The following is a 26,762-nucleotide window of genomic DNA, read 5'->3' as shown; positions in this document are numbered from 1 at the left end:
AAGTGCCCTTAGTGTCTGTTTTATTGCCATAACTGCATTCCTTTTCCCAAGTAGTGTATTTGTAGGGTCCCCTCCCTCCAGCAGTTGGAGACCATTGATATAACAGCAGTGCTATTCGGGACACCTCCTGAAACTCAAATTGTTTGGCATTTACACTTACTGTAAATCAGAATCATGTGATCTGAATGCCCCAAACAGTCCAAGATCACAGTTGTGATCAAGTTGTTTTGGGTTCATGTACCCTGGTTTACTGTGCTTCAACCTACATGCTGAGCTCTTATGCTTTTAAGCTTTCTTTGATATGGGTGTTGTCATTTTTTTTGGCAGCTATGGCCCCCTTTCTGGGCACAGATACTCCATGATGGTGTATGGACTGGCTACTTATGGCTCCTATGACAAGTGTTGACTATCCACCTTTCCCTAACACCATCTTCTATGGCTTTATTTTGTGAATGATGTATTTTACACTTAGTGTGTCAGCAACACTGGATTGCTATGATAATTACAGCTGTTCTTTGTAGAAGGGTTGCAAAAACAGTCACTGGTTACCTTACATGCACCAACCAAGGTAACCTGAAAAGTGGCTTCTCGCTATTCTTTTGTATTCCTCAGTGTTTGAATCAGTGTTTGTGATTCCAGGTTGCATTTGTTGAACTTCGCTTTGACGGCTTGTGCTCTTACTCTGTAAACAGTGTCCTGCTCAAATATATCTGCATGTTAGAAAGGTTCCTCCTTAGGGGAATTTGTCCCTTTGAGGTCAGCTATATTCCAGTTCCTCTGTGTACTCTAAGAAGCTGTCTATGTTTTGAGAAATTACTTGTTTAAGAAATCACTTGTACTATACCAATTTATTCCAGTCCATGTTTGACTAGAAACATTTGGGAATGTAGTGAGGAGCCTACCTAAATGAAGCCAGGATTTGTAATCATTCAGTCCTTTGATTCATATAAGCTGCTTGGTTTTGGCATTATAAGCTAACGATATAGGAAAGTGAGAGAAATGCATGAAAGCGCGAGTGAAGTAATGGCACAGAATCCAGAAAGTCACTGGAGAGATGGATGACATTTCTGCTCCATGTGGGAACAAGACCTCCAGTCTTCTGCACAGGTTATGATACGCTAGGACCCAGCTTTATTCATGGAACCAAATATGTTATCTTTATACAGATAGTATTTTAAAAAAAATAGGATCAGGATTATAACATGTTGCACTTTTTACCTGAGTGTATCAGTACGCTCGGTCAGTACAAAGTCATTAAATCCAGCAGTATCCAAGGGAACCTTTTTCTATGTGAAGGAAAAAAGTGAAAGGACTTCTTAAAGATTGCATATTAGAGCAGGAGAAGCACACAGAAATAGAACTCTAAATTTACTTATCACCTTCCTGATTTTGTTACCATGAATTTTCACTTGATAATGCCCAGCCATGAACACCTTACTGTCTTGCTGACTTGTGGGCAGTTTCAGGCAATAAAAACCTTTTCACTAATCTACTAGAGGCAAGGTTACATCCTGAGGCAGAAAGAGTTCTAAAGATCTCATTGACCACAACAGGTCTCTAATCCACACAAAATGGTTATGAGCAGGGGGGAAAACAGTACTTTTCTCTTATTTCTGTTGACTGATATACAGTCAGCAGCATGATTAAACTGCATCCGATGGACTGCAACGTTTTATTTTACTATCTCAGTAATGACTAATGCAATAAATGTGCACCATTTGTATTGTTGCCTTTAGACTCCCTCTAGTGGCTTTGTTTAAAAATGACCTCTTTTACCAATGTGAACGCAGAGCTTAAAATAGAAGAACGGGTCCAAACTACAAATACCAGCAGCTCTCAGCACAGTTGAAAAAGGACCCCAGGCCACACCTCTCAATCTTATTCTAGCAAATATTTCTAAAGACTTTTATTTTTCGTCTAAAGCTATAAAAGCCCATGCAAAACCAAAGCATTTCTAAACATTATCTCTGGATTTGCTTTTTGTTTTAGCTGCTATTTTTTGATTTGGTGGGTGGCCCTTTCTACCTCATAGCAGAGTGACAGTGAGAGAAGGACCCAGACCTTTAATCTCGTTTTGCAGTGGATTTAGCAGGAGAGAGCTACAACAGCCTGGAAATTGCCATGGAAAAGATACTGAAAACAGAATTGAAAACTTCCATTCTGAAGGCATTTGGAAGCTCGGGAGGAGGATACATCAGCCAAGGCCAAGCCTATGAAACAGACAGTGGACGAGTATTTATTAAGATCAACCATAAGTCTCAGGTTAATGCTAGCAGATATTTAACTACTAATATTATTGTACATAGAGAGCAATATCTCTTTTTGAACTTAGCAGTTGTTTGTAAATGATGGAATTTGAGTATTTTCAAGCTCTGAATTACCTAAGCTTTTCTTTCAAATTTCTTTTGAAAGCTGTAGTATATTTTACAGTAACTAGTAAATGGGTTTGGTTAATGCTGCATGTAGTGTAATGCAGTATGGTAACCCTCAACAACAGGAACTAGCATTGCTGTATAGAAGAAAAAAAAAAGACCAAGTGCACAGTTGTTTTTGTAGTACTTATAGTTTGGAAAAGCCTAAAGCTGAATTTGCATTTACTGCATTCTTCTTCATATTTCGAGTGGGAGGATAGAATAGTAGGAGGGAAAGGAGAAAGAGGAAGAAAACAAAGGGTGCCAATGCTGAAACTCATGCATTTCTTGAAAGCTACAGGTTTTTCAAGCTTCCCCATTGTTTTCTGAGTTTCTAGTAGTAAGATTATCGCAATTTTTCAGGCTGAGCTCTTGGCTTTTCTATTACTAAATAAATGCATAATAAATTGTCTTTTGTAACCCAGTGCATTAGAAATTGCTTATCAATATCTAAAACAACCCAAAGCTGCTGTGAAGAACAGCATCTTTACATTAGAAGTACAGAGTACAGGTTTAATGTTTGTACTGTAAACTCCATCTGGTGGCCGTTGACCTTTATGGAAAGAAAGAACCAGTTTAAGGATGCAATCTTTTACTTCATTTAGTAATGATCATCTGTATTATCCTCATGGTATTATCCTCAGAGAAAACTGTTACATCTCAGTAGTTTGATAAATAATGGGAATTGAAGGTGAAATTTTTTCTATCCTACTACGAATTTGGGGAAAAGAAAGATTAAAATCCAGCTGAGGTGATCAAACAAGTCTCCCTAAGGAGAGGGAGGACTAAGCAAAGACTGAAACCTCACTGCAGCTACATTCTTTTATCAGGAGGAGTTAACTGTTACATTTGAAAACAAGACTATTTCTCAACGTATTTTTTGCAAGTGTCCATAGGATGTTCTTATTCCTTAACAGGCTAGAAAGATGTTTGAAGGGGAAATGGCAAGTTTGGAGGCTATTCAGAAAACCAATACTGTGAGAGTGCCTCAGCCTATTAAAGTGATTGACCTTCCTGGAGGAGGAGCGATGTTTGTCATGGAATATCTAAAGATGAAGCATCTCAACAAGTATGTCTGCGCTTTTCTCTGTTTTTCTTTCTACTGCATTTTTTTCAGTGTATTTTCTTATATCTCTGCTCAGAGAGATTCCTGAAAAGAACATCTCTGTTCTCTTACCGATACAGCTTGAATTTGTCGAGATCTCAGTTAAAATACATATACATAAATATATGTGTACACTCCTTCCCCCTATTTTGCTCTTCTCTGACCTGTCTGCCATTGAAATGGCACACTCTGGCTAGTCCGGAGCTGTGTGTGATGGTTGGCAGACCAGTTCACATGTGCTGATCAGTCAGATGTTACTGAAGTGAAAGGGAAAATGGCTCAGTTTTGCCTGTCTTCCTCCCATGAGATTATTAATTTGGGTTTCTTTTTCCCAGCTTATCAGTTTTTATTAAATTTACACACTACTTATGTTTTTGAGATCTCTGGTCCCATATCAAATACAGTTGAAGCCAGCTAAAAAGCTCAAAGGCACTAGAGCACAGACATGAGATTAAAATTTTCCATAGAAATAAACAGATAGATAGTATGACTGTATAAGTATTGTTTCCTCAGTAAACAAAGCTGAAAAAGTAATTAGGCTTTCGAGAGTGATCACCTTCATTCCCCTGCTCTAAGGGAATGTAGTGATGCCTGTGTGGCTCTGGCAGTTGTTTGACAGCTTATTGTGAAAATAATGGCAATTGCACAGCCTCTGCTAACAGTCCATGACAGTTGTTTACTATTCCTAAGATTAAGAAAGGTTTTCTAAAGTCTAACATGAATCATCTTTGTTGCAATTTTAAACCCATGATTTCTTTTCTACTTGTTCTAGACACAAAGAAGAAATTGTTGCCTCTCTCGCAGCTGCTGTTAGGTATCTCTGCACAGAAACTTTTTCTTCAGTCTTTTTTCTAGGTTAAGCAACCTCAGTTAATTAAAATTTTTCTCATGGCTTCTTTTTAGACTCCTCCTTATTTCTGTCCAACTGATCATGAGCTGTGAGGCTCAAAACTAGATACTACGTTTTGTTTTCTGCTTATTAATGTAGAGTGGACCAGAAGGATTACTTAATAGATTTCATACTGTGCTCCTATTTATACAACCTTATGTTATGTATGCTCTTTTTGCAAGAGCATATTATTGACTAATGTTCATTTTATTATCTGTTATAAACCATTTCTACAGAGTTGCTGTCTAGCCATTTGCTCCCTATTATACGTTCATGCAGCTGAATATTCCTGGCAAATGTAGAACCCTGTACTTGTTCATGCTGAATTAAGATTTTTTTCTGCAATGTTTCATTAATCTATCTTTTTTGTTTTGTTTTGTTTTGTTTTTGAACTTACAGATATTCTTCAAAGCTTGGAGAGCAGATAGCTGATCTTCATCTTTATAACCAGAAGCTTGGAGAGAAACTGAGAAAGGAGGAACACACAATTGGTAGAGTATAGATACCATGTACTCAAACATAAATGAAATAATTTGGCTGTGACACATTATTGCATTATAATTTTAATGATGTGTCTCATAAGATGCCTGCTGTCCCTATGCCAAACTTCTCAAAAGTACACAATATACAGAGTAACTGTAATTGCTATTAAATACATAAAACAAATTCTATCCTTTTAATACAATACTCAGTGAATATATTTTTAAATCTTCATTTTGTACATGCTTTGTTATATAAAAATATGCTGATACTGGAATTTAGTAGGAAATAATGCTAATAGCTGATATTTACAGCTTTCAACATTTCTTAACCCAAACTAAAGATTTGGGCTAGATGTCTCCTTCAGTACTAGGTAAAACTCTCAGCCTATCAATCTTTTGATGTTACAGACATTCTCTTTTTTACTTTTTTCCCCTGTTAATTCAACTGATTAACTTACTACAAAATACGTAYCACTTAGTAAATTCACAATGAAATTCCCCTTTAAATATATTGGGGATTTTTGAACTCAAATATATAATCTAATATATAACAATTGTTGCTTCTTGAAGGCAATAATAATTCATCATTGTAAAGGTATGATTCATTTTTCACTGACATCAATGGAAGTACCTTCCATCATTCTTTGGAAAGTGGATTAAAACAAAAAAGAACAAAATGGGAAACCATACAAGGAATTCCATTTCTTATAGAGTAGTTAGTATTAAAATCTGATGCCCAATTTTGTTTCTSCATGTTTCCCATGACTCTAGGAATGGATAGAATTTGACTTGTAGTGATATACATATTACATTCTATTATTTTTGAGAGAAAGCCAGATTACTGGCAAGTCGCAAATAATTCATGAATCAAAAATAAGCCATGTTTAGTGGCAACATGTTCCAGTGATTTACAACAGTTACAGAACAGTGTCTTACAAATTGGAGAGCTAGACTCTGTTCCTGAATGTGTAACTCAGTTATCCAAATAAGTCATTAATTGTGCCTCTGTGTCCAATATATTTGAGGTTAAGATAGCTCTTACTATTTTTAGAGAGGACTGTGACTATGAAATAAGTGTTACTTAGAAATATCCAAATATCCATATTTAAAATTATTTGTTAGGCTTATTGGATAAATTTAATTCTATATTTGCATACTTTTCTGTGTAATGATCTTTAAACTTGCTATGTTTATTTCATTTCTTAGGTAAAGGTGCAGGTCAGTCTGAGTCTCAGTATGTGGATAAGTTTGGATTCCATACAGCCACCTGCTGTGGCTATATCCCCCAGGTATGTTCCATATCTGTGAAGTTAGTAGGTACTCATACAGTTTTGTAAATTCTGTACACGAAAAGCTTGTTTTATCGCGTTCAGCTTTATGATCACTTTGTTTTCCGTGCTTCATTTTGATCTAGTGGTGAAATGACTGTGATGGCCATTCAGTGGCATGCAAGTGCAGTGGTTTGGACAAGAAGTTAAAATTACGTGGTGGTTCTTCAGCTTGGTGATACTTAAAATAATTATTCCTTCATAAGCCATGTCTCTGTTTTTGTTTCCTCTATCTACTACATAAGTCTCATGGCAAAATTCACTGTTTTTTAGAAGGCCTCAGTATATAAAACCTCATATAAAACATTGGAATAGACTCTCAGGGATAAACCAGCCATTTCTGACTTTGCATATGGCAAAATTTCATTCAACTATTTAACTAAATGAACTTTCAATATCTGAAACTCTTTGCTGAGTACAGCTTTTGACCAAATTAGGAATGCATTACCTAATAAAAATGAATTGTTTTCTTAAATTTCCAGAAAGATTTTGGAATATATATGGAAGAACTGAAATAGGCTTACTAGAGAGTTTCCCTTTAAAATATACTGTTAAGAAAACTGAATGAATGAAAATAGCCAGAACCTTAACTTACATCTCATGTTAAAGACAGCCCCATCCAAGCATGGAAGAAGATATCACTCTCAAGTGAACAATCAACCAAATTTCTAGTAACATTGTTCAGGCCATATTAACATTGCTAATACTGACTATGCTTACATTAAAATTGTTTATAATAAACTTCTATATCATATTTTTAAGGTGAATGAATGGCAGAATGATTGGCCTTCTTTCTTTGTACGTCACCGACTTCAGGCTCAATTGGATTTGATTGAAAAGGATTATGGAGACAGAGAAGCAAGAGAACTATGGTCACAGCTAAAGGTACAAACCATACTGTAAATTTGTTATTTGTGAAGTTAGAAAATATACACTAGTGGAATTTTAAATGTTTTATAGCAAATTTACATGGCTTTTGGCGAACAGGAATAACTTCACTGCTGGTCTAATGTCAGTCAGTTGAAAAGAATTCATGTTGCTCTTTCAGTTTTTTTAATGCATATTAAAAATAAATCTCTAAGCACTGAAATTTCTTTCTTAGAATATAGCTAATAATGATAAAATAGGAAGTTGTGTCTAAGAATTAAGTTCCATAAAAACTGAATGTCTCCATGATAGTAGCTCAGGAAGAACCAGAGAGTGCTGTGATCATCTTTGCCACTCAACCATTTCTTTTAAATGAAACTTATTTTATATTTCTTGTGACAGCCCATAGTGTCCATGTATGAAACAATACATTAATACTAGATGTTGATAGTAGGGTGTGAAATAAATGATTTGTTAAACACTGTCAAGAATAAGTAAGAATATTCTTTACCGACTTGTAGTTTAGGTTTACACTTGTAGCCATCACTTCAAAAGCGCTTCATGAGGACTGAAAAGAGGCAGTATTTGATCATTTTTCTCTTATACTCTATAGTACTCTGCTTATTCAATATGTTGTTCAAGGCTCATGAACTGTTATGTGTTTCTTCATGCTCTTTCAGCTAAAGATTCCTGAAATGTTCTGTGACATAGAAATTGTTCCTGCTCTCCTGCATGGGGACCTGTGGGCAGGAAATGTGGCTGAGGATGACTCCGGGCCGATTGTCTTTGACCCTGCTTCCTTTTATGGCCATTCAGAATTTGAACTGGCGATTGCTGGAATGTTTGGTGGGTTTAGCAGCTCTTTTTTCTCTGCCTATCACAGTAAGATACCCAAAGCTCCAGGATTTGAGAAACGAAACAAATTGTATCAGCTCTTTAATTATATAAACCACTGGAACCATTTTGGGACAGGGTATAGGGGCTCTACCCTAAATGTAATGAGAAAGCTTTTAAAGTAAACAAAAACACTTGAGAAATTCTGACATAGTCCCTGCTTATCAGAAGTAACACAATCTAGAAATTAATGTTGATGATGAAACACATGGCAGATGTACCTTTAGATCACTCCTAAACGTTAGGAGTGATTGTGTTAATTAACTCTATATACTAGTTTACTACCACAGATTCGTACTACACTGAAGAAAAGGACTACATGGTTTGTGAAAACTTCACTAGGCTGCAAAAGTAGCATGACAGTCAGGCTAACATTACTGTGTGTAGACTGTCCTGCTTGTCAGTTGCTGCATTTCCATGCCCTTGTGCATCTTGTCACTTCTGCTGTTCTACCACCAGTTCATTATTGAGAGCTACTGGGATTGTGGTGCTGAAGTAATCACTGGTTCCTTACCTCTCCTTTTTTTTTTGTTGGGTTTTTCTTTTCTCTTCTGTCTGCTTCCATCCCTTTTCCCATTTATGTTTCTGTGTTTTCTTTCCTTCCCCTTGTAAGAGTTCTGATCCAAAATTTAATTCAGATTCTATGAATCTAGAAATTAAAAACTTCACTTTATCGGAAGAAGAGTAGATTGGGCCCTTTAGACTGCACTTTGCAAGCATGTATAATAGCATTTCTTGTATTTTTGGTACTTAATTTGACAGGATTTTCTTTTTAGCTATAGTAAGACATGTTAGTATGTTATGCTATAATAGTGATGTATATTTAAATAACTGTAAAAATGTATCAGGAGGGAGACTTAGCTATTTGATGATAAGAAAGCATCTATTATTGCTGCAATGCTGATTTGGACTTGATTTTTTTCAGTTCTAGAAAATAATTTATGTTGGGCAAAAGTAGTCTGTTCCATCACTGCTTGCTTATTGAAGGAACAGTGTAAAAATGGATGGTTTAAAAATATTTTTCAGTATTCCTATTTGCTTTATTTTTACAGAAAAAATAGGCAATGAGAATTTGGGGAGGAAAAGCATGCAACAAATATACTGGCATACAATATTAGCAAGAGTATGTTAACAAATCAATCCTTTTTAATGGAAGGAAGGAGGGGTAAAGAAAGTAAATAAAAGTGCAATCCCATGAAGGCTTATGTGAATTGGAAAATCTAAATTAGACTAACTGAATCTATGTCTTTAAGCTTTGGATGTTGTAATGCCTGATACCTAAAAAGTTATATTCAAAATGCTCAAATATGTTTAGATCATTTTTCAGCTTTACATGGTACTGCTATGATAAATAGTATCTTGAAAATAACATTATTCTGTAGAATATAGCAGACACTGAAACAATATTTTTTTCTTATGTTTACTATGCTAAAAGATTTCTTTTAAAGCTTAAAGTTGGATTTTATAACATTAAGTAATTTGAATTTATTCTATGTAAACATAATACAAATAGTTTAAGTTTTTTACTTACTTGAATTTGGGCTACGATGAGGTGAATTTGTCACACTGTTTCTAACACTTGATACATTTATAATAGTGAAAAAGTAGAATGGGTGATGTTAGAATTCAGCTGAAATTGTAGCTGATAGCTGGAAGATCCAGGCCTGGGAAAACAGCAAAGTGCATGAGAACTAGTATTTATTAATGTTAACAAAAACACACGTGAACGTAAGATCTTTTCCTTGTCAGATAAAATACTTGCCTTGCAAAAACTAGATATTGAGTGTCTCTGCATCTCGCGATTGTGGTTTGCGTTAAAGAATTTGAGCCTGAAGACGGACACTTGGGCACGGCCGGAGGTGCTGGATACTACCCGTCTCCCCGAACTGCCTTTATAATCAATGGAGGGAATGGGAAGCACTGGGTGATGGTGCGGGGCTGAAGGAGGAGCCCGGCGAGGGAGGGTGCCGCCGCCGCCGCCGCGCTTCCCCTCAGGCTCCCGCCCGCTGCGCCGCCGGGGGCGGAGCCGCGCGCAGCCGTCTCTGCAGCCTTTCGGCCCGTGCGGCGCCCCGTAGAGGGTGGCTCCGCGCGGGCCAGCGCGGGGAGCGCAGCGGCGGTTGCCGGGGTAATGCGCGCAGGAGCTGGCGGCGAGCGGGGGGGCGACTGGGGGGGGTGGCGCGCGGGCCCCGGGGCCGCCCCGGCGTTTCCTCCCGCCCCCGCCGCCCCCTCAGGAGCCGCCGGCCGTGCAGGAGGGCGGGGGAGGGCCGGGCCGGGCCGGGCCGCGGCGGGCTGCATGGCGGCGGCGGGCGGCGCCGGGCCCGGGGCGGTGGCCGCAGAGGGAGCGGCGGCGGGGAGGGGGTGGCCCGGCCTCTCCCGGCGCTCCCGTGACCGCCGCCGCCTTTCCGCCGTGCTGCTGCCAGGGAGCGCTGACGGGCCGCCTCGGGCATGGCGCTGGGCGAGACGCCGGGCGAGGGCGATGGCTCCGAGCAGGAGGAGAGCAGGAGCCTGGAGGCGGATGTCATCGCCCGGGGAAACATTCTGGAGAGCTTCACGGAGAGCCAGGAAGTCAGGGCACTCATCGGAAGCCTCCGGGCGGTGTTTGCGGACCTGGTGACTCGCGAGATGACGATTGAAAAATTCGTAGGTAAGTACAGCATCCAAGGGGGGGACCTTGCTGAAGTGACGCTAATAGAGAAAAGGGCCGAGCGTTAGTCCCAAACAGGAAACAACGTTTAGACTTTACTAACATATATATATATATATATATATATATATATATATATATATATATATAAAATATATGTGTGTATATATATATATATAAAAATATATATTAAACTCATTTTGTCTTTTAGGTATATGTTCTGTTCTGACTCAGTAGATAAAACCCATGCCTTGGGTTTAAGAAATCTGAATTTTGAACCTTGCTTAGCCACCTGCTTCCTGTGCAAGTGCAGGCAGTAATTCTGTTAAAAGTTTTCAACAGTGTGTGCAGATTGCAGGCAAACAGTTTGGCAGGCAGGAGGCCTGCCCTCTTATTTTCAAGAGTAGTTTGTAATCTGCAGCTTGCTTGGATTTTGACTATAAATATCGCCATACAGTGTTTCTGAGAACCAAGCAGTTTGTTCAGTGATCCGATAGCCAGATTTAGGAGCTGTCACAGAGGCAGGGCTACGTGTAATGGTTGCTGGAACCAAACGAGACATTTATCAGCTGCCAAAAGCTGCAGTTGTGAGAGGGGACCAAGCTATCTGAGACACATGCAGGTCAGTAAAAATAGTATAAAGGGCATATTTTGGTATGGCAAGTGTTAAAATGGTGTGAATAGAGGAGGAAAAGGGTAGGTTTTGTTTGGTTGTTATTTGTATGTCTTTATCAAAAATTGTTTTAATATCTACTTACTAGAAATAGATTTTTTTTGTTTAAGATTGTTATTTCATATTTTGAATTTTACGTTTCACAGAAAATATAAAAGGTAGATTAACACAAGTGAAAAAGTCAGCTGACTGCGTATGGACTGCCCAGTTATTTCTGAGTGGAGGCAACTCAGATCTGACTTAGTAGCCCTAGTTCTGTGCCATATAATGAAAGCTGTGCAAGCCCTAGACCTCGGCTGAATAACTGGTAGTGTTATCATGTTCATGTAAGTGTCCTAGGTAGTTAGCCTGTTAGACTGCTCAACTGTGGAATGGATACGATATCCTGGCCAGATAATTTGCAATAGCTAATTCAGAGTTTTGTGTTTTTACAAAACAATTTATTTTGAATGGATTAACATTTTGCAAATACTATTGCAAAAATTGTGAAGTTACAGAAACTTGCTATCAAAAAGAAAATACTGCTATAGTGTCTGTTTTCACCCAAAAGAAGCTGGGTAGGCAACAATAAACCAAAATATGCCACATTTAGAAATCTGGCCTTGGAGAAGTTATTCAGTAGAATTAAAAATTATGGCAGGAAATGGACTCTGTAGTTCAATTGGCTCAAGATGTAGAACAGTTCATGGACAGAATACTGGAATAAGGAAGCCAGTACGAAAAGTTGTTACTTATACTGCCTGTGATCCAGTGTTAAGCTAATTCTGTTTCTCCTGCCCTTTTCAAGGAAAAAAGGTACAAAAGTTATAATCATACACACCGTTAGATTCTAAATTATTTGTAGGTATGAGGAAAAGAGGCAGCCAGCAATGTAAATGTTACAATAGAAGCATCTGATCAGTATATTGTGGCAGTTATGATAGCTCTCCCACTGTCACTTTTGTGTCCATGGTTTTGGAGTTGTGTTGCTGATTTTTTAACATTGTGCTCCACTGATTTGTGACTATTATTAATCTGTTGTGCATCCTTGGTTGATTTAACAAATCATGAGTCATCCAAGGAAGTTAATGGTAAACATGTAACTGCTCAGAAAGAAGTGACAAGAACACTCATATTTATGTTGATTGTTTGGTATGATAGGTGAAAAGGCAGAATTTCGTAGTATAGCTAAAGACGTTCTGAAAAGTGTCAATCTCTGAAAAGTTATCTGCTTCTGGAGTTGATAATCCTGCTGTGCCTCACAGTTCTTTGTGTCATATATACTGTCTTTGGGTATTTACATTGTTTGTATTTCTGATCTACCTGTGTGCATCTGTCCTCTATCACATTAATGAGAAAAATTGCTTGGCTATCCGCTGAAATACTAACTTTTGTACTTCCTGGGAGCATTTCCTTTGAAAATTGGCGGGGGAGGGTATGGCAGTGTAACCTTGATCAGAAGAACATGTCATTGCATAGTAAATAGATAAATAAAATATTTATATATAAAAATATACTTTGATAGGCACTGTACATATTGTTCAGTATCTAAGATTTAGTGTCATAAGGCATTATTTGATGCTTCATGAGCAAAAGAGGGATGTCCCAAATATGCTAACAAATTAACTGAGTATATTGATATAATGTTGAAGGTTAGGGAGTAGTTTAATCTATGTGCAGATTATTCAGTGATGACCAGTTATGGGAGATTTTAACACAGATCTTCGAGCATTCACAAAAATGTGTGGTGTTCAACTTTTTAATCTACTGATATAGTTTTGTAGGAAAATTTAGGATGATTTTTTTTTGCAACAATAACGTTATAAAACTTCTATTTAGTTTATTTCTCTTCAGTCAACATTTCGATTTGGGCTTTTATTTTAGCTTGCTAGACTGTTCTATGGGAAACCAATTTAGCAGGATAAGGAATTGCAGTTAAATTCCATTTCTGATTGTAAGTTATTGCTGTGAGTATTGGTGGCTCTTCTTGCATTTGCTAGTTCCATTGTTTGTGTGCAGTTTAAGATGTCATTAATTCCAATGGGAAATTAGTGTTAATTAGGAACTCAGGCTCATCTGATAATAAACAACTCTTTGGTATCCCAACAGAATTGTAGGAGTTAGTGTTGGACTGGCTAGTGTCTTGGCATTGTCATCCAGTGGTCAAGCATAGCTCTGTTGAACTTTTATTACATTTTAAATCTAACCATTGATATGACCAAGAGGAGAAGGGTAAAAGGATTAGAGAGCAAAATTGTTGGGAGAAACAAATACGGGAAAATGAAGGGTTAATGATATACTTTAGTTTTAGGTAAAAAAGACATTTTCTGACCAAATATCTACAAGGATCCAGGTAATCATCAGTGCAATATTGCATTGTTTTATAACCTCTTCTGAAAACTAACTTTCATTTTTGTAGCTGCTTTGCATTGTTTTCAGATGTAAATGGAAATACTTCTGTTTCTACAAACTATGGCAACCTGTTCTTAGTATTTTCAATATTAAAATGCACATAACAGACTGTTTTGCCTAAAGAAAGAAAATGTATTGCTGATAGCAACGAAAATTTTTGAGGAACACAAGATTTAGGGGTTTTGTAGTAGCTACAGTTTGTATTTTTCCAGGTGGTTAATGACAGAGCTGTTTAATTGTGTCAGGAACATTTATTCTTTGCTGAATATTTTCCTTTGTTGTATTTCAAAAGAAATCATTCCAGCTCTGAGAACTGTGATAAGCTCATTCCAATGCAAAGTGATGCTGTATTTTTTTCTTCTGTGCCCAGGAAGCTTAAAACAAAGAGAAAAAAATATCACAACTCCTATATCCTGTTTCATCAGTGCAGACCCTTAAATATGTTCTAAGCATAGGAAGGAAGATATGCTTGTGATGGAACCCCATGTATCCAGGGAGAATTCTCCCCTGGCTATATTAGCCCCAGGGTTGAGAAAGTCTCTTTATACTACTGCACTTCTTGATGTTTAGGTACTGTTGTGTGTGTATTTTTTGAAGAGTTAGTAACTTGATGTGGCAACCAGTAGAACAGTGCATAGAAGTAAGTGGAATATGGGATGTGCAGGGAGAAGATGTGAACAGCGAGGCAGGAAGGTGTAAAGCAGGTTTCTGAGGCTGCCTGGGTAGGAGTGCAGTGTAAACCTGCTTTACCTGCAACAGCTGCAGTCTGTTCTGGTTTAATGTTGTCCTCCACTTGCCGAGTTCCATCAGAAATGGTGTGCTGAGAAGTTGCTCTTGGGAAAGGAGAGCCACAAGGAGTTCCACAGGGAACGAGAGCAACAAGCTGAGTGCTTGCTTGTTTTATCTAGCTATGAAGTTTGTCGATAGTAGTGGGAGAGACTTCAGGAAGGGAATTTATGATGCAGCATAGGTAAATGTTTGTGCTTTAGAAGTGGACAGACTATATGGTTATAGTAACTTCTCTGTAGTCTTCCTACTTCTTGACCTCATTTATAGGTGTMATTTACACTACATTTAGCTCCAGGATATTGAAATCTTACTCTAAAACTATCTGGAATCAGAGGTATATCGCAATTAATGCTGTTAATGGCCTCTCATTTGAATAGCTTTTCACAGATATCTTTTCCTTTTCAGTTATAATGGACAAGTACCAGGAGCAACCTCACTTGCTGGATCGACACTTAGGTAGAAATGTCATCTTAAAAWTTTTTTTTTTGTGTGTGTGTATGTACTTGAATATCTGTTAAGCTAGAAAATCCATGCTTGCATTGCAAATCTGTTGTAGTTAGTATTACATATGACTATTACCTCCCTCTTTATTAAAAATATGAGAAATTCAGAGCTACTACATGTAGTTTCACTTTTTTTTTCCCTCTCCCTTCATTAGAGTGGATGATGAATTCATTGTTAGATGTAATACGGGACAGTGGATCTCCTCCCCTGCTAGTTCACCTGGCTTTTAAGTTTCTTTACATCATTACAAAGGTAAAAAAATGGAATTTAATATTCTGTAATTGAAAGTATGTGAGTTTTCTATATTTTATTTGTTGTTTAAATAATTTAAATGTTTTACTTTTTTAATATATTAAAAAAGTATTTTTGAGTACTGCAATGAAACAAAATACAGTTAAGTTTTGTTTGTTTGTTTGTTTCCTTTTTTAATGTGTTCACCCACATCTTTAGAGAGTCAGCACTTTTCTGGGGTCATGAAAATGTCTTGGTTGTTGGAGCAGATTGAATTTTGAAAGGGCATTCTGTAAGACCTGCTGTCCAATACTGTTAAAGAAAATAAGCTTCTATGATATTAAAGCAATTTGTTTTAAACTGGCTAAAAGGTTGGAAAATAGATAGGTATCAGTGGGCTGCCATAGCTATCTTTACTGGGAGCTGTATTATTTGATTATATTTCTAAGTGATAGGTAAAAAGGGGAGGACAGAGTGGTGATACAATTAGCTGATGATATTTAATAATCTAGAGTAGCAAAGAGCAAGATCTGAAAAAAATCATTGCAGACATGGGGATACTGGATGATAAAATGACATATTAAAAAGAAAAGGAAATTACGATGAAAATTTAGATGGACTGTACAATTATATAGTGGTTCAGTGAAGATTTTCAGCAGTCTGTGTCAAAAGGAAATGTAAATATGCACTGAGCAGGAACTGATCATCTCTTGAGCCAGTTCTTAGGAGTTTGTTTTAAAGTTAAAGAATTATCCTTCCTTTTGTTCTTATTCTTAGTAGGTGTGTAAAAACCCCCAAACTCTGAAGTACTTAAGAAATGAATTCATATTCTTGTGGTTCTTAAAGGCTCTTTTCTTTTTCTTCAATACTTGAAGATGGCAGATGCCTTACTAAATTGTGAAACTGTTTCTTTTGTAGGTGAGAGGGTACAAACCTTTCCTCCCGCTGTTTCCTCATGAAGTAGGTGATCTACAGCCTGTTTTGGATATGCTTGTAGACCAGAATCCAAAAGACTGCGAGGTGAGAGCTTGCCGTGCTTTCTGTTTAACTCTTAATTCTGCAAAATTTTGCAAAAAAAAAAAAAAAAAAAAAAGTGTTAACTGGATAGTTGGATTTAATATTGAAGTCACTGTGTCAGAAAAGAAATACTGTGTTATTGAGGGAGAGGCCTTGTATTTTTCCTTTATTGGATGTGTTCTACAGCTTAGAAACAAAGAAGTTGAGGTGCCAGTAAAACTTTTAACCACTCCTGTGAGAGAAGAAATAAGTATAAACAGTAAAAGTAAGTAAAAGTAAAATTAGTATAAACAACAGTAAAAGGAAAGACAGTGAAAGATAATGAACTTCTAGAAGGTGCAACTGAAAAGTTGTCTTCCTGCTGTGCAGATCATTAATTGGTCATGTTAATTTAGCTTGAAGTCATGAAAATAAGATCACAGGAAGAGGAGTACTTTAGTTTTGAGGTCTTTATTCCTATTTTTTGATATTAGAAAGACAAGTTTTTGAAAACACTGATATTTGATATGAGATCTGTTTTTGAGGAGTAAACGTGTGTAGGAAATGATGATTTCTTTTCTTTGTTCAGTTTCCTAATTTGTCCCCTCCACTCCAGTATCTATCTTCAGCTATGAAGGGCTTTTGTTTTTTCCTTCTCTTCTGAAAGGAGGGAGGTGAAGATGGGGAAAATTGAATAGATTTGGCATGAATTTTTGCCTTTTGTAATGTATACTTGGGTATGGAGAAATAACATAGAATTTTAAATTTTCTACCACCTGTCTGTAATTTCAAAAACAGTGCAACACCATTTCATTAGCTACCTTTCTGATTTAAGTTTCATTTGGGTGAGAGTGTTCAGAGCAAGAATTATGATCGGAAAAATATTTAAGCAAAGTATTTTTAGGCGTGGAGTGAGGTATCATATTTCATACTCTTAATATTAGGAAAAATGAAAATTCCCAGAGGCTTATTAAGCCTCTATTTATATTGATCATCTATTCTAAGGAGCAAAATTAAATTATTTAAAAATCTCAGAAATAAATTCTCTACTCTAAATTCAAAACAGTTATTAATATGCTTTATTGCTTCTGAGTACTTTGCCATTTGTTGTTGATGTGTTTGTACAGCTTTTGGTTCTTAAAGAGCAATTTCCGCAAAACTAAGGTCATCTTTTTCTCTAACAACTTCTAACTCTTCACAGATGAGTATTCTTTTTATGCACTCAGAACATAGATTTAAGATGCATTAGCTTTTATGGTGAAGGTTTACCTTAGAAGCTCCGTAAAAGTTGCGTCTTTTCTCTCGCTCTGTCTGTCTGTCGCTCTGTCTGTCTCTTTTTATTGTAGCTAAATTTGCTTTAGTAAGTTCATGAAAGTAGTAAGAGATGAGAAAAAACAACATATTTCTAAGTCTTTTTCTTTTGTCATGCTTCGGGAATATAAATGTTCTTTCTCTTCCTCTCCTTTCACTATCTACAGATAGGGAGTGACTTTTCCTATTAATCTATGGTTGGCTTTTGCTTGTTTGAGATGCTGATGCTGAGGGAAGGAGGAAACAGGAAAATAGCCACATGCAGCTTTGCTTTCAGAAAGAAATAAACATCTCTAGATTACAGGTTCGGAGGGGAGGGCCCTTTAACTTTGTTACAGTATGCCTGTTTGGGATTTCTTGTACTTCTGTCTCCTTTGGTGTTTCAGAACATTGAGGTTTAGAGTTTTTTCTTCTTGGTTTAAAAACTCCTTGGAGCTGGTGGCTAGTCTGTGCTCCAGACCATTTTGTTAGAATATGTTCTAGGACGTGGAGTGTATGTTTTATTTTACCGTTCTTTTTCAGACTTGGGAGACTCGTTATATGCTTTTGTTATGGCTCTCCATGATATGCTTGATTCCTTTTGATCTGGCCCGTTTTGATGGAAGTATTCTTTCTGAAGAAGGGCATACTCGAATGCCAACAATGGATCGCATACTTAATATAGCAAAAGTAAGTATAATAAATCTTACAGATCTTGTAATACATTCAAACCTGTATTTTCTTTTTTTTTTAGGTTTGATCTTTCAATATATAGTGAATTCTGATTTTTTTTCAAATATTATTTAAGGCAAAATTGTCTGTATCTAATCTGTACAAAATTTCTCTGTAGTTTTAGAATCTTCAATATGTTTTTTGGTCCTTTAATGTCCCAGGAGACTGTTCCTTTTTTTTTTTTCCCTAAAGTAATAAACTATTTTATCTTATGACTATATGGTATGGATGTATGCTTTTTACTGTATAAGCTTTTACTATATAAGCTTCTAAAATTTGAAAATACTAGCTTGTTTTCCTGAAAGCCAAATTTGATGATTTATGGAGGAAATTACCATTTGATCAGGATGAATAGCATATCTCTGAGAAGCTATGACCGCATGAAAAATTTTCAATGAAGATACTAAACTTTCAGTGAGCATAAACAGAAATGGCTAACTTGTAATCCCTTTAAGATTAAAAATAAACATCCCACAACACACCTCAACCACTTCTGGTTCCGACAGTAGCAGCTCTTAGTGACTTATCACTTGCAGACATGTGATAGCACAAGTACCACTGTAATTTAAGGTTTCAGTAAATGTAAACCGGCTTTGAAAGACACTAGAAGGGAGACTGTTGTCTGGGATATGGTTTGTTAAATAGAATATTTATTTTCTTACTGTTTTAGGCTCAGTATAATGTTTGTAAGCGCTTTATGTACAAAGTTGTTCTGTAGTTGCATTATTAAATCTAAATGTGTGAACTCTTTCACAGTTAGTTTTCTTTTACTTTCAGTGTTACTTGGTTGTCAGTGATAAGGCTCGAGATGCAGCTGCTGTACTGGTTTCAAAGTAAGTCTCTTTTGTGCTTCTTGGCAAGAAAGGAAAAACACCGTCTCTCTTTTCTCCTGCCATTTTTCAGTCTGACAGTATTACTAATGATGGCATTGGGAGGACTGAAAGTTTGACAATTGTATATGAGATGCTAAACTTGCAAATAGCGTACTTATTGTTGGAAATGTTTCTTCTTAATTACCAAGGAAACAAATATCTATTGCAAGTGATACTTGCAGTTCTTTACTGCCATCAGAATACTGTTCAGAGTGCTTTCTCTGGTTTCTAGGGACTTAAAAAAGATCACAGATCGATGTCGATGCATAGTTGAGTTTGGAAGGGACATTGTGGAGATCATCTAGTCCAACCCCTTTGCTCAAGCAGGGACACCTAGAGCATGTTGCCCAGGAATGTGTCCAGATGGCTTTTGAATATCGCCAAAGATGGAGACATGACAGCTTCTCTAAAGTTATTCAGTTGTGTGTTGAGGAACCAAGCAATTTCCCTGCAACAGAGGTGCAGTTGTTCTGAGTGTTTTTTTTTTTTTTTTTTTTTTTTTTTTTTTTTTTTTTTNGGGGGGCATCATTTCAGTAATTATGTTGCTAGAGTTGTTACAAATTTGAAATAACCAACTTCTGTATGTCTTCTCTCCTCTGCTAACATTTTAGTGGAGATTGGAATTAATGTGTTTTGGAAAATACAGGAATTCCTATTCTATAGGAATAGATTACATATTAAACTATTATCATGACAATTTGTTAGCTTATGCCTTTTGCATAAATGAGAAAATGAGTTGTAAAGCAGTAGAGAACCAGGCATTGCATCTCATAGTGATCACAAACTATGACTTAGTACAGTGTATAATTTTTCTAAGGGATGTATTTTTTTCATTTGTGATTCATACAAAAGTAAATGATAAAGGAGCTAAAGCGTGGTAGTATACATATCTTATTCCAACATAATTATCAGAAAAGAACTTCAATCAAATCAGTTTGTGATTTCCTTTTTTTAATTATTATTTTTTTAACACCCCCCCCCAAATCTTTATGCTAGCATGTCCCATATCTATACTAGCATATATTGTATCTACACTAGGGGGCTCTGCTAGCAAAGTTTTGCCAGTGTAGCTATAGGAGCAGAGACTCTGTAGGATGAAAAAAAGATTAAATGCTGAGAGTGGATGTAGGTAGCTAGTCTGAATAATAGAACGTGTGTTTAGGTTGAAAGAGGCACAAAATTATAGGCTTTACTGTATCAAAATTGTTGTCAGATACAACTTTTTTAGTAGGGAAGATCCTAACCATCTTTGGGGGAAATAACTGCCTGTGTGCTAACTTTAAATTTACTTTGAACTTTTGTTACATGACCCAAAATGCTTTAGAAATTTGTATGTATCAAGTATAATGCTAAAGCTGTGAATCTGATGACAAAACAAAAACTTGGTTTTGGAGTAACAGTGTCACGTGGAAAATTAATGAAGGAGTTGGCAATGGAATCCAGAGTATCAGCATCGGTTACCTGCCTTGTTTTGTGTTATCATCACTTGTAACCTGTCTTATCACAGGGTGACAGCAGCATAGGATGTCAGGAGAAAGTGTGATACAGCGAGTTATTCTTGGGCAGACATGTGCTTGAATGTGCCCTTTCTCTTCTTTGCTTCCCCCTAAACCTGCAAATCACAAAACATACCAAACATCCTGAAGAATTTCCTGTTTTTGGTGACTACCCTGAATTCTTCTCAAGTAAAGATGACAGTAATTCAAAAAAATTCTTTCGCCACCTTAGACTAATTGAATTTGTACTTCATTTACACTCCAAGGTATTTGTAAAATAGGTTACTTCTGGAAATGCATATATAGTAATGTGATTGATTACAGCATTCAGCAAAATTTTGTGTTAATGCAGTGCTCAAAACTGAATTTGAGTAGGATTTCATAAGTGCCTTGAATCCCCATGTAGAATACTGTGCAGACATGTTGTTACCAGTTATCTTGCATTCCCTTCTCCACTTTATTTGCTGAATTAGTTTTTTATTAATAATATAGACTCATAATAAATAAGATGATCAAATACATTAAGAAATATTAAGAATATCTTCTGGTACTAGCTGGATCAAGGTGTTTAAAATTGTAATATGAGCAAAACTGGGATTTAGTTTAGATTTAGTTATTTAGTTATGAAAACACCATTTTCAAAGTAGCCTAATGCTTAAAACACTTCGCTGGGTGCTAGACCTAGGCCTTTGGCCTGAGTGCGCTTGAATCCGCTGCTCTTGTATCCCAGAAAAATTCCCTGATAAGCAGGATGTAGAGTTGATATGGATTTGAATGCCAAAGTCCTAGTTCCCATAGAGAGAGAAGATGCAGAATTCTAACTGTAACCCATTGAGCAGGAAACTCTGGGGAGAAAGAGAAAGAGAAGACAAAGGGAAAGTCTGGCAAGGTTCTAGTTCCTGCTCTAAGGAGTCCATGAATTTGGGGGTAAAATTCAGAAACATCAAGATTCAAGATTTTCCTTTTTCGAAGTCATTCCCATTTCATAAGGCAAAGGAACTGGAGTTTATTCCATGAATTCTCTCTTCTGATTGCTTAGTGACCTGGCTGCAGTAGGAGCAGGTTAGGCTCGTCTCTATCTTGCTCCTAGTCTGAAGGCTAGGGCACCTCCTCTGGGAGATGAAGATTTAAACTCTTCCAGCTTGAGAAGGGATCTAGGAACCAGCTCACCTACTTTGCAGGCTACTTCTGTTACTACTAGGCTATTGTGCAAAAGAAGGCTTTGCACTTGCTGTCTCTTAAAGGAAAAAAAAAAAAAACAAAGCAAAATTAGAAAACACCCCTTAACCAGTCCCTCCTCCCGCATTGTTCTATTGCTGAGCAGAAGAAATCGTCGTCTTTGAATCAGTGATCGCACGTTTATTCAATATTTCCTGCTTTCTCTGTATTTAATATTCCCTATTACTTAGCTCTTAGTGTAGTTCACTATTCAATCAGTAGGTGCACAGGCTAATCAGATGCGGACTCTCTGCATATCCTACTTTTAAGTGCTGTAGATTGTGTTTTGTGGGCTTTTAGTTTTTTAGTTTAATTTTTTAGTTTAGTCTGAATCCCTCTGCTGGACGTAATTTTTAGGTGCAAAGAATGAATTAGATGCCTAAAGTGAGTGCCCTAACTATAGCTTGGCTGACACTGGTGATGACTGAATTTATACATTTAGGGAGGTAGCATAACCATCGTGAACCTTTTTGGTCCTCTGTAGAATGGATAAAAATGTGTCTCCTGACCCATCATGTGTGATAAATTATAAGTGGAAAAAAATCTGAAAAAAAAAATCTGCTCTTTACAGATGCTTGGATGGTTGCTCTTTAGAGCCTTGGAAACAGATCTGTCTGATACATGTGCAGTATGGATCTGCTGTTTATTTGAGCAAATTTTCAGATTTGCAGAATAGCTGTTCCTGTTGAATTATTGTATTCATTTCAGCTTTTCACTAATTCTAATGAAAGTAATTTTATATAGGAACTTTGTAAAGTTTGTTGCTTTACAAATACAATAACTAGAATCCTAAAGATTTCTCAACAGGTTGGTATATTTGTAAGTCAGATTTTGGGTCAGAGCCTTGCTCACAAACAGAAGGGCTAAACAGCTAATGTTTGAGATGTTCCCAATCACAGTGGTTCAGGAAAATGTCTGCTAGAGAATTGCCTTTGGGAGGTGCAACCAGTTTGGATAGCAGGAAAAATTATATTTTCACTGAGAATTATAAAGTTAGTAAATGCAATGTTCTGTTTTTTTTTGTGTGTGTGACAGATTTATTACCCGCCCTGATGTCAGGCAAAAAAGGATGCCAGTTTTCCTGGACTGGACACTTTCAATGTTATCTAAATCCTCCTTTCAGACCATGGAGGGGACTGTTGTTGTGAATGGCATGCTCCAGGCCCTGGTAAATACTATTTTTTCTTTAAAAGATAGGTGATTGTATTTATGGTAATTTTTTCCATAGGATATTGCTATAGTAGCCCTTTAATAGCAAATGCATTGAGAGGCTCCTTGTTATGAAAAAATAATAAGGTAATATAAAGCTTGAATTTCCTCTAAAACGCTTATGAAGATGTAACCTCCAGATATGTATTTTGTCTTAAAGCACGCTTGTCATCAGCAAATGAAATTATCAGTATATATATTGATAAACAACTCTCAAAATAAACTTTCAATATCTAATTATATACATAGTAGTCATTTCATAGTTCATTTTTTTCTGGCTATGTACAAAACCTTTGAAAACTTAATTGGAACTGTACAAATGGTAAAGGCTGGGCTTTTGATACTGTAGTGGTCCATCCTTGACTTAGCAGAACAAATAGTCAAAATGTGAGCGATGTCATTCTTTTCCACCTAAAACATTTGTTCCCAGATATACTAAACTTACTAGATGCACAGTGCCTTTGAGTAGGCTGAAAAAACTTACTGTTTTCTGTGTTTTTCCTTGCTAATCTGAACAAGTGCTTTGTTTAATGCTCTTCACCAAAAGTGTTCGTGATTCAAGAGCTAAATCCTTAGTTTGTGTTTTAAAATTAATATACTATGCGCTATGCGTAGGAAAAAATCTTTAATACATGAACTACATGATCATATAGTAATATGATCACACTCCTACATTCCAAAAATACATTTTTATAAAAGCTTAGTCTGTGTTTGTAGTTTGTTGCCCTTAAAAGGGTCTGTGTACATTTTGATGTACTTCAATAACAGTTCTGCCTTCGGTTTTGATTTTACTGTCTGAATATTTTGGGGCAGAGTAATGGGGGTGTACGTGAGTGGGGGAGGAGGGGAGTTGTTTCTTCTTGTTGTTTTTGTTGTTGACCAAACTCAATGTAGTGCAAGTGCTGTCAGATAGCATGCTCTTGTACAGCCTTACAGGTTTAAGGATTTGCTGGCATTTGTATGAGTTTCTGTAATTTGTATGAATTTGTAGCTCTTTTTAAATAATTGCTATGAGGATTTCTATGCAGTATGTTACTAAACACCAAAGCAAAGTTCTGGGATAAGTTTGTGTGTTTGAGTGTATTTTTGTTCAGCAGCTCTTCCAAATCAGAAGATAGAAGAAATGATCTATATTTAGAATAACTTAGAACCTGCTGTTCAAGCAAGAGGAAGCATTATTTGTATGCATTGCAGTATGTTTCAAAAGACAGAATGATGTTTCATCATTTTATTGTTAGATCTGGAAAGGAGACTGTTTGCCATTCTGGGTGCATGATGAGACCTGTAGGATGTATAATACATTAGTGTTTTGTCATAATTCCTTTGACTTTGGCTCTATCCACCTGTTCATTAGTGCATACTAAGCGAAACAGGTGAGTACTTAACAAGTAGAATCGAAACTAGAATGTGATACAATATACCTGGAAGCAGAAGCTTGCCTTCTTGCATTAGTATGATTTTTTTTCTTCCCCCTTCACCCCTTGTCAGATAGGAGAAGTTATTTATCAAACCAGTTTCGCTTGTGTCCTAGTGCTCGTATCTCCTGTTCCAGTTGGTAGGGATGAGCAGGCTGAATTTTTAAAGCCTTTTCTTGCATTAGTCTTGAATTTTTAATTTTATTTAGTACAATGCAAGCACAAATTATATTATTAGGAAATAGAGGCTTTTGGAAAAATACGTATGCAGGTATGTGTGTACATAGCCATACTTAAGTGGAGTAGGAAATACTTACTTCAAGAGTTTTAATAAGAATTTCATAAAATGCTTTTAACAGTAGCATGTTGTTAAACCAGAAGTATTAACCAAAAATAAAAGCAATATTTACAATAAGGAAACCTTTTCCCTTAAACATATAGGAATCTAACAGTCCATGGAGAAACTAAGTAAATCATTGCTAAATCTGTAAATTAGAATGCATCCTCATCAGGGACGACTAAAACTGGTGTCAACAAGCTCTCTAATCCCTCCAATAATTTTTCATTTTAAGAGTAAAGCTGTAGTCCTACCTGGGCATTTCCTTCTGAATGCGGGGGGCACACAACTGTTTTTTAGTACCTGGTTGGTAGAGTAGGGCAGGTTTTGGGGGTGTAATACTGTTTTGAGTAGGGGGGAGGGGGAAAAAAAAGACTTCCCCTCTCCTCATTGGATCAGTTTGGGGCTACCCCTGCTAGAGTGGGTTTCAGTAGGATTATGATATAATATTTGAAGTCTGCAGGTAGGAAATTGCTCACAGTGAGACTGGAATGGCAAAACTGTTGTAAAATGGCACAAAACTCTTGCATTTCAATGAACTGAAACTGCAAGTTAGGTATGCAGTGAGCAGTTCTACATTGCCACGCTTTGATCTGCCTCTTCGTGGCCTGAAGTCTCAGTGATTAGGTATGCTACTGTTTAATCWAACGCAGCATGTGTAGAGCAAGTAGTACTGTTTTGTGATTCTTGTTGAAACATGCGGCCTGCATTACACATTTTAATTCCGCTGATGCTTTTTTCTTTCTTTTTTTTTTCTTTCTTTACACCTGTCGTCAGTATTGTATCATTGCACAACAGGTGTGCACCAGCAGGAATCTTCACTTGCAGCATTTCAAATTCACTTTTTCAAACTGCTTTTTCCTTTTTTGAAACTGAAATTGTAGCATTAACTTAAATTTACTTATGCACTTGGATAGTTTGTAATTAGAAGGCTGCAAATGCTTGATTACTAAGAAATTGCTAACTTTTTTTCTTTTATAAGATTTGTTTACGGGAAGGAAACATCTAGCCTGTTCCAAGAATCTGCATTTTAAATTCTCTTGGTCTGGAGGTTTGCTTTTAAACCTGCCATTATATCAAGCAGCTTTTTAGTTATTGCTGCAGGGTGCAGCACTCCCAGTTCTTGCGTGACAGAGATGTCATCATGTTGAGGTAGCCTGGGGCATTGAAACTTATTAAACCTTATTTGTTTTATAAGTGATTCAGTATACAAGTGTGAGTAATAATTAAAAAAATAAAACGCCCTGCACAGTGATCTGATGAAACTCGAGAGCCTTAAGAACAGGGCATTTCCCTGAGCTGTCTCTAATGCAGAGATTATTTAGCAATAGCTGTGTACTTATGTGAATTTTGCTCCAGGGAAGAAAGAACTCTCCAACGCTGTTCCTTCAGACCCAGGGGCGCAGAAACAGACTGTTTCCAAATCGAGTGCTTCCCAAGTCTCTGTCTTTTTGGCATTCCCGAAGAATTAGTGATGCTAGGACTGTCCATTGGTGTTATTTTTTAAAAAAGATGCTATCGCTTAATGGTTTGGTGATAAAGGTTGTACAAAAAGCAGTGCAGATGTAAGGAGAAGAAAGCAGGTTTTTTCTCTAACTGCCAAAGAGGGCTGGGGCAGTGCCTTTTTTCTGGTAACACTATCTTCTCTCTTTCTGAATGAGTTATCTGACTTTACCTTTTGTCTCGTCCTTGCAAGTTTTTTCCTTCTCACCAAAACCTGCCCTGGTTATTTCAAGGTTCAGAGCTTCAGTTATCATTAGCCTGGTACTTTCTTTTCCCGGGATATAGCACTGTCTCAGGCTGCTGATTTCTTTTCTTTGAAGCGTTTCAAGCAGGTGCGTTTCAGCAGGCCTCCTGTTAAGATGGACAGGAGCTATTCTGTTAGCTCTCCCTGAGCTAGTGCAAACTTCTCAGGATTTCAGTCAGTAAATACTGAAGATCAAATGAAAATTTAACTTCTTATGCCACTGTACTTGAAGTATGTCGGTT

General features: G+C 36.9%; 2 protein-coding genes across 2 annotated transcripts in view; both read left to right on the top strand.

Moving 5' to 3' along the window:
* Positions 1-1,279: 1,279 nt before the first annotated feature.
* Positions 1,280-9,751, top strand: FN3K (fructosamine 3 kinase). Its single transcript, XM_085298320.1, has 6 exons — positions 1,280-2,262; positions 3,329-3,480; positions 4,805-4,896; positions 6,094-6,176; positions 6,978-7,100; positions 7,763-9,751. Exons 1-6 carry the CDS (start codon positions 2,122-2,124, stop codon positions 8,099-8,101), a joined length of 930 nt encoding a protein of 309 aa, XP_085154446.1. The 5' UTR covers positions 1,280-2,121; the 3' UTR covers positions 8,102-9,751.
* Positions 9,752-10,015: 264 nt separating this feature from the next.
* The window catches only part of TBCD (tubulin folding cofactor D), a 130,019-nt gene continuing 113,272 nt past the window's right edge, over positions 10,016-26,762 (top strand). Inside the window, exons 1-8 of the mRNA XM_085298315.1 lie at positions 10,016-10,101; positions 10,397-10,620; positions 14,879-14,929; positions 15,132-15,229; positions 16,127-16,228; positions 18,038-18,184; positions 19,004-19,059; positions 22,848-22,980. Of these exons, the coding sequence (XP_085154441.1) occupies positions 10,422-10,620; positions 14,879-14,929; positions 15,132-15,229; positions 16,127-16,228; positions 18,038-18,184; positions 19,004-19,059; positions 22,848-22,980 (786 nt within the window). The 5' untranslated portion in view covers positions 10,016-10,101; positions 10,397-10,421. The remainder of the gene's footprint in view (positions 10,102-10,396; positions 10,621-14,878; positions 14,930-15,131; positions 15,230-16,126; positions 16,229-18,037; positions 18,185-19,003; positions 19,060-22,847; positions 22,981-26,762) is intronic.

This window comes from Rhea americana, unplaced genomic scaffold, assembly GCF_003343005.1.
Source record: "Rhea americana isolate MKP2758 unplaced genomic scaffold, rheAme1 scaffold_138, whole genome shotgun sequence".
Lineage (NCBI taxonomy): Eukaryota > Metazoa > Chordata > Aves > Rheiformes > Rheidae > Rhea > Rhea americana.
This window is presented reverse-complemented; position numbering and strand designations above follow the sequence as displayed.

Excerpts from the sequence above, each read along its gene's own strand:
- FN3K (XM_085298320.1), top strand. The coding sequence starts at position 2,122 with ATGGAAAAGATACTGAAAACAGAATTGAAAACTTCCATTCTGAAGGCA. Across the intron at positions 4,897-6,093 it reads AAAGGAGGAACACACAATTG|GTAAAGGTGCAGGTCAGTCT; the intron begins GTAGAGTATAGA and ends TTCATTTCTTAG. Across the intron at positions 7,101-7,762 it reads AACTATGGTCACAGCTAAAG|CTAAAGATTCCTGAAATGTT; the intron begins GTACAAACCATA and ends ATGCTCTTTCAG.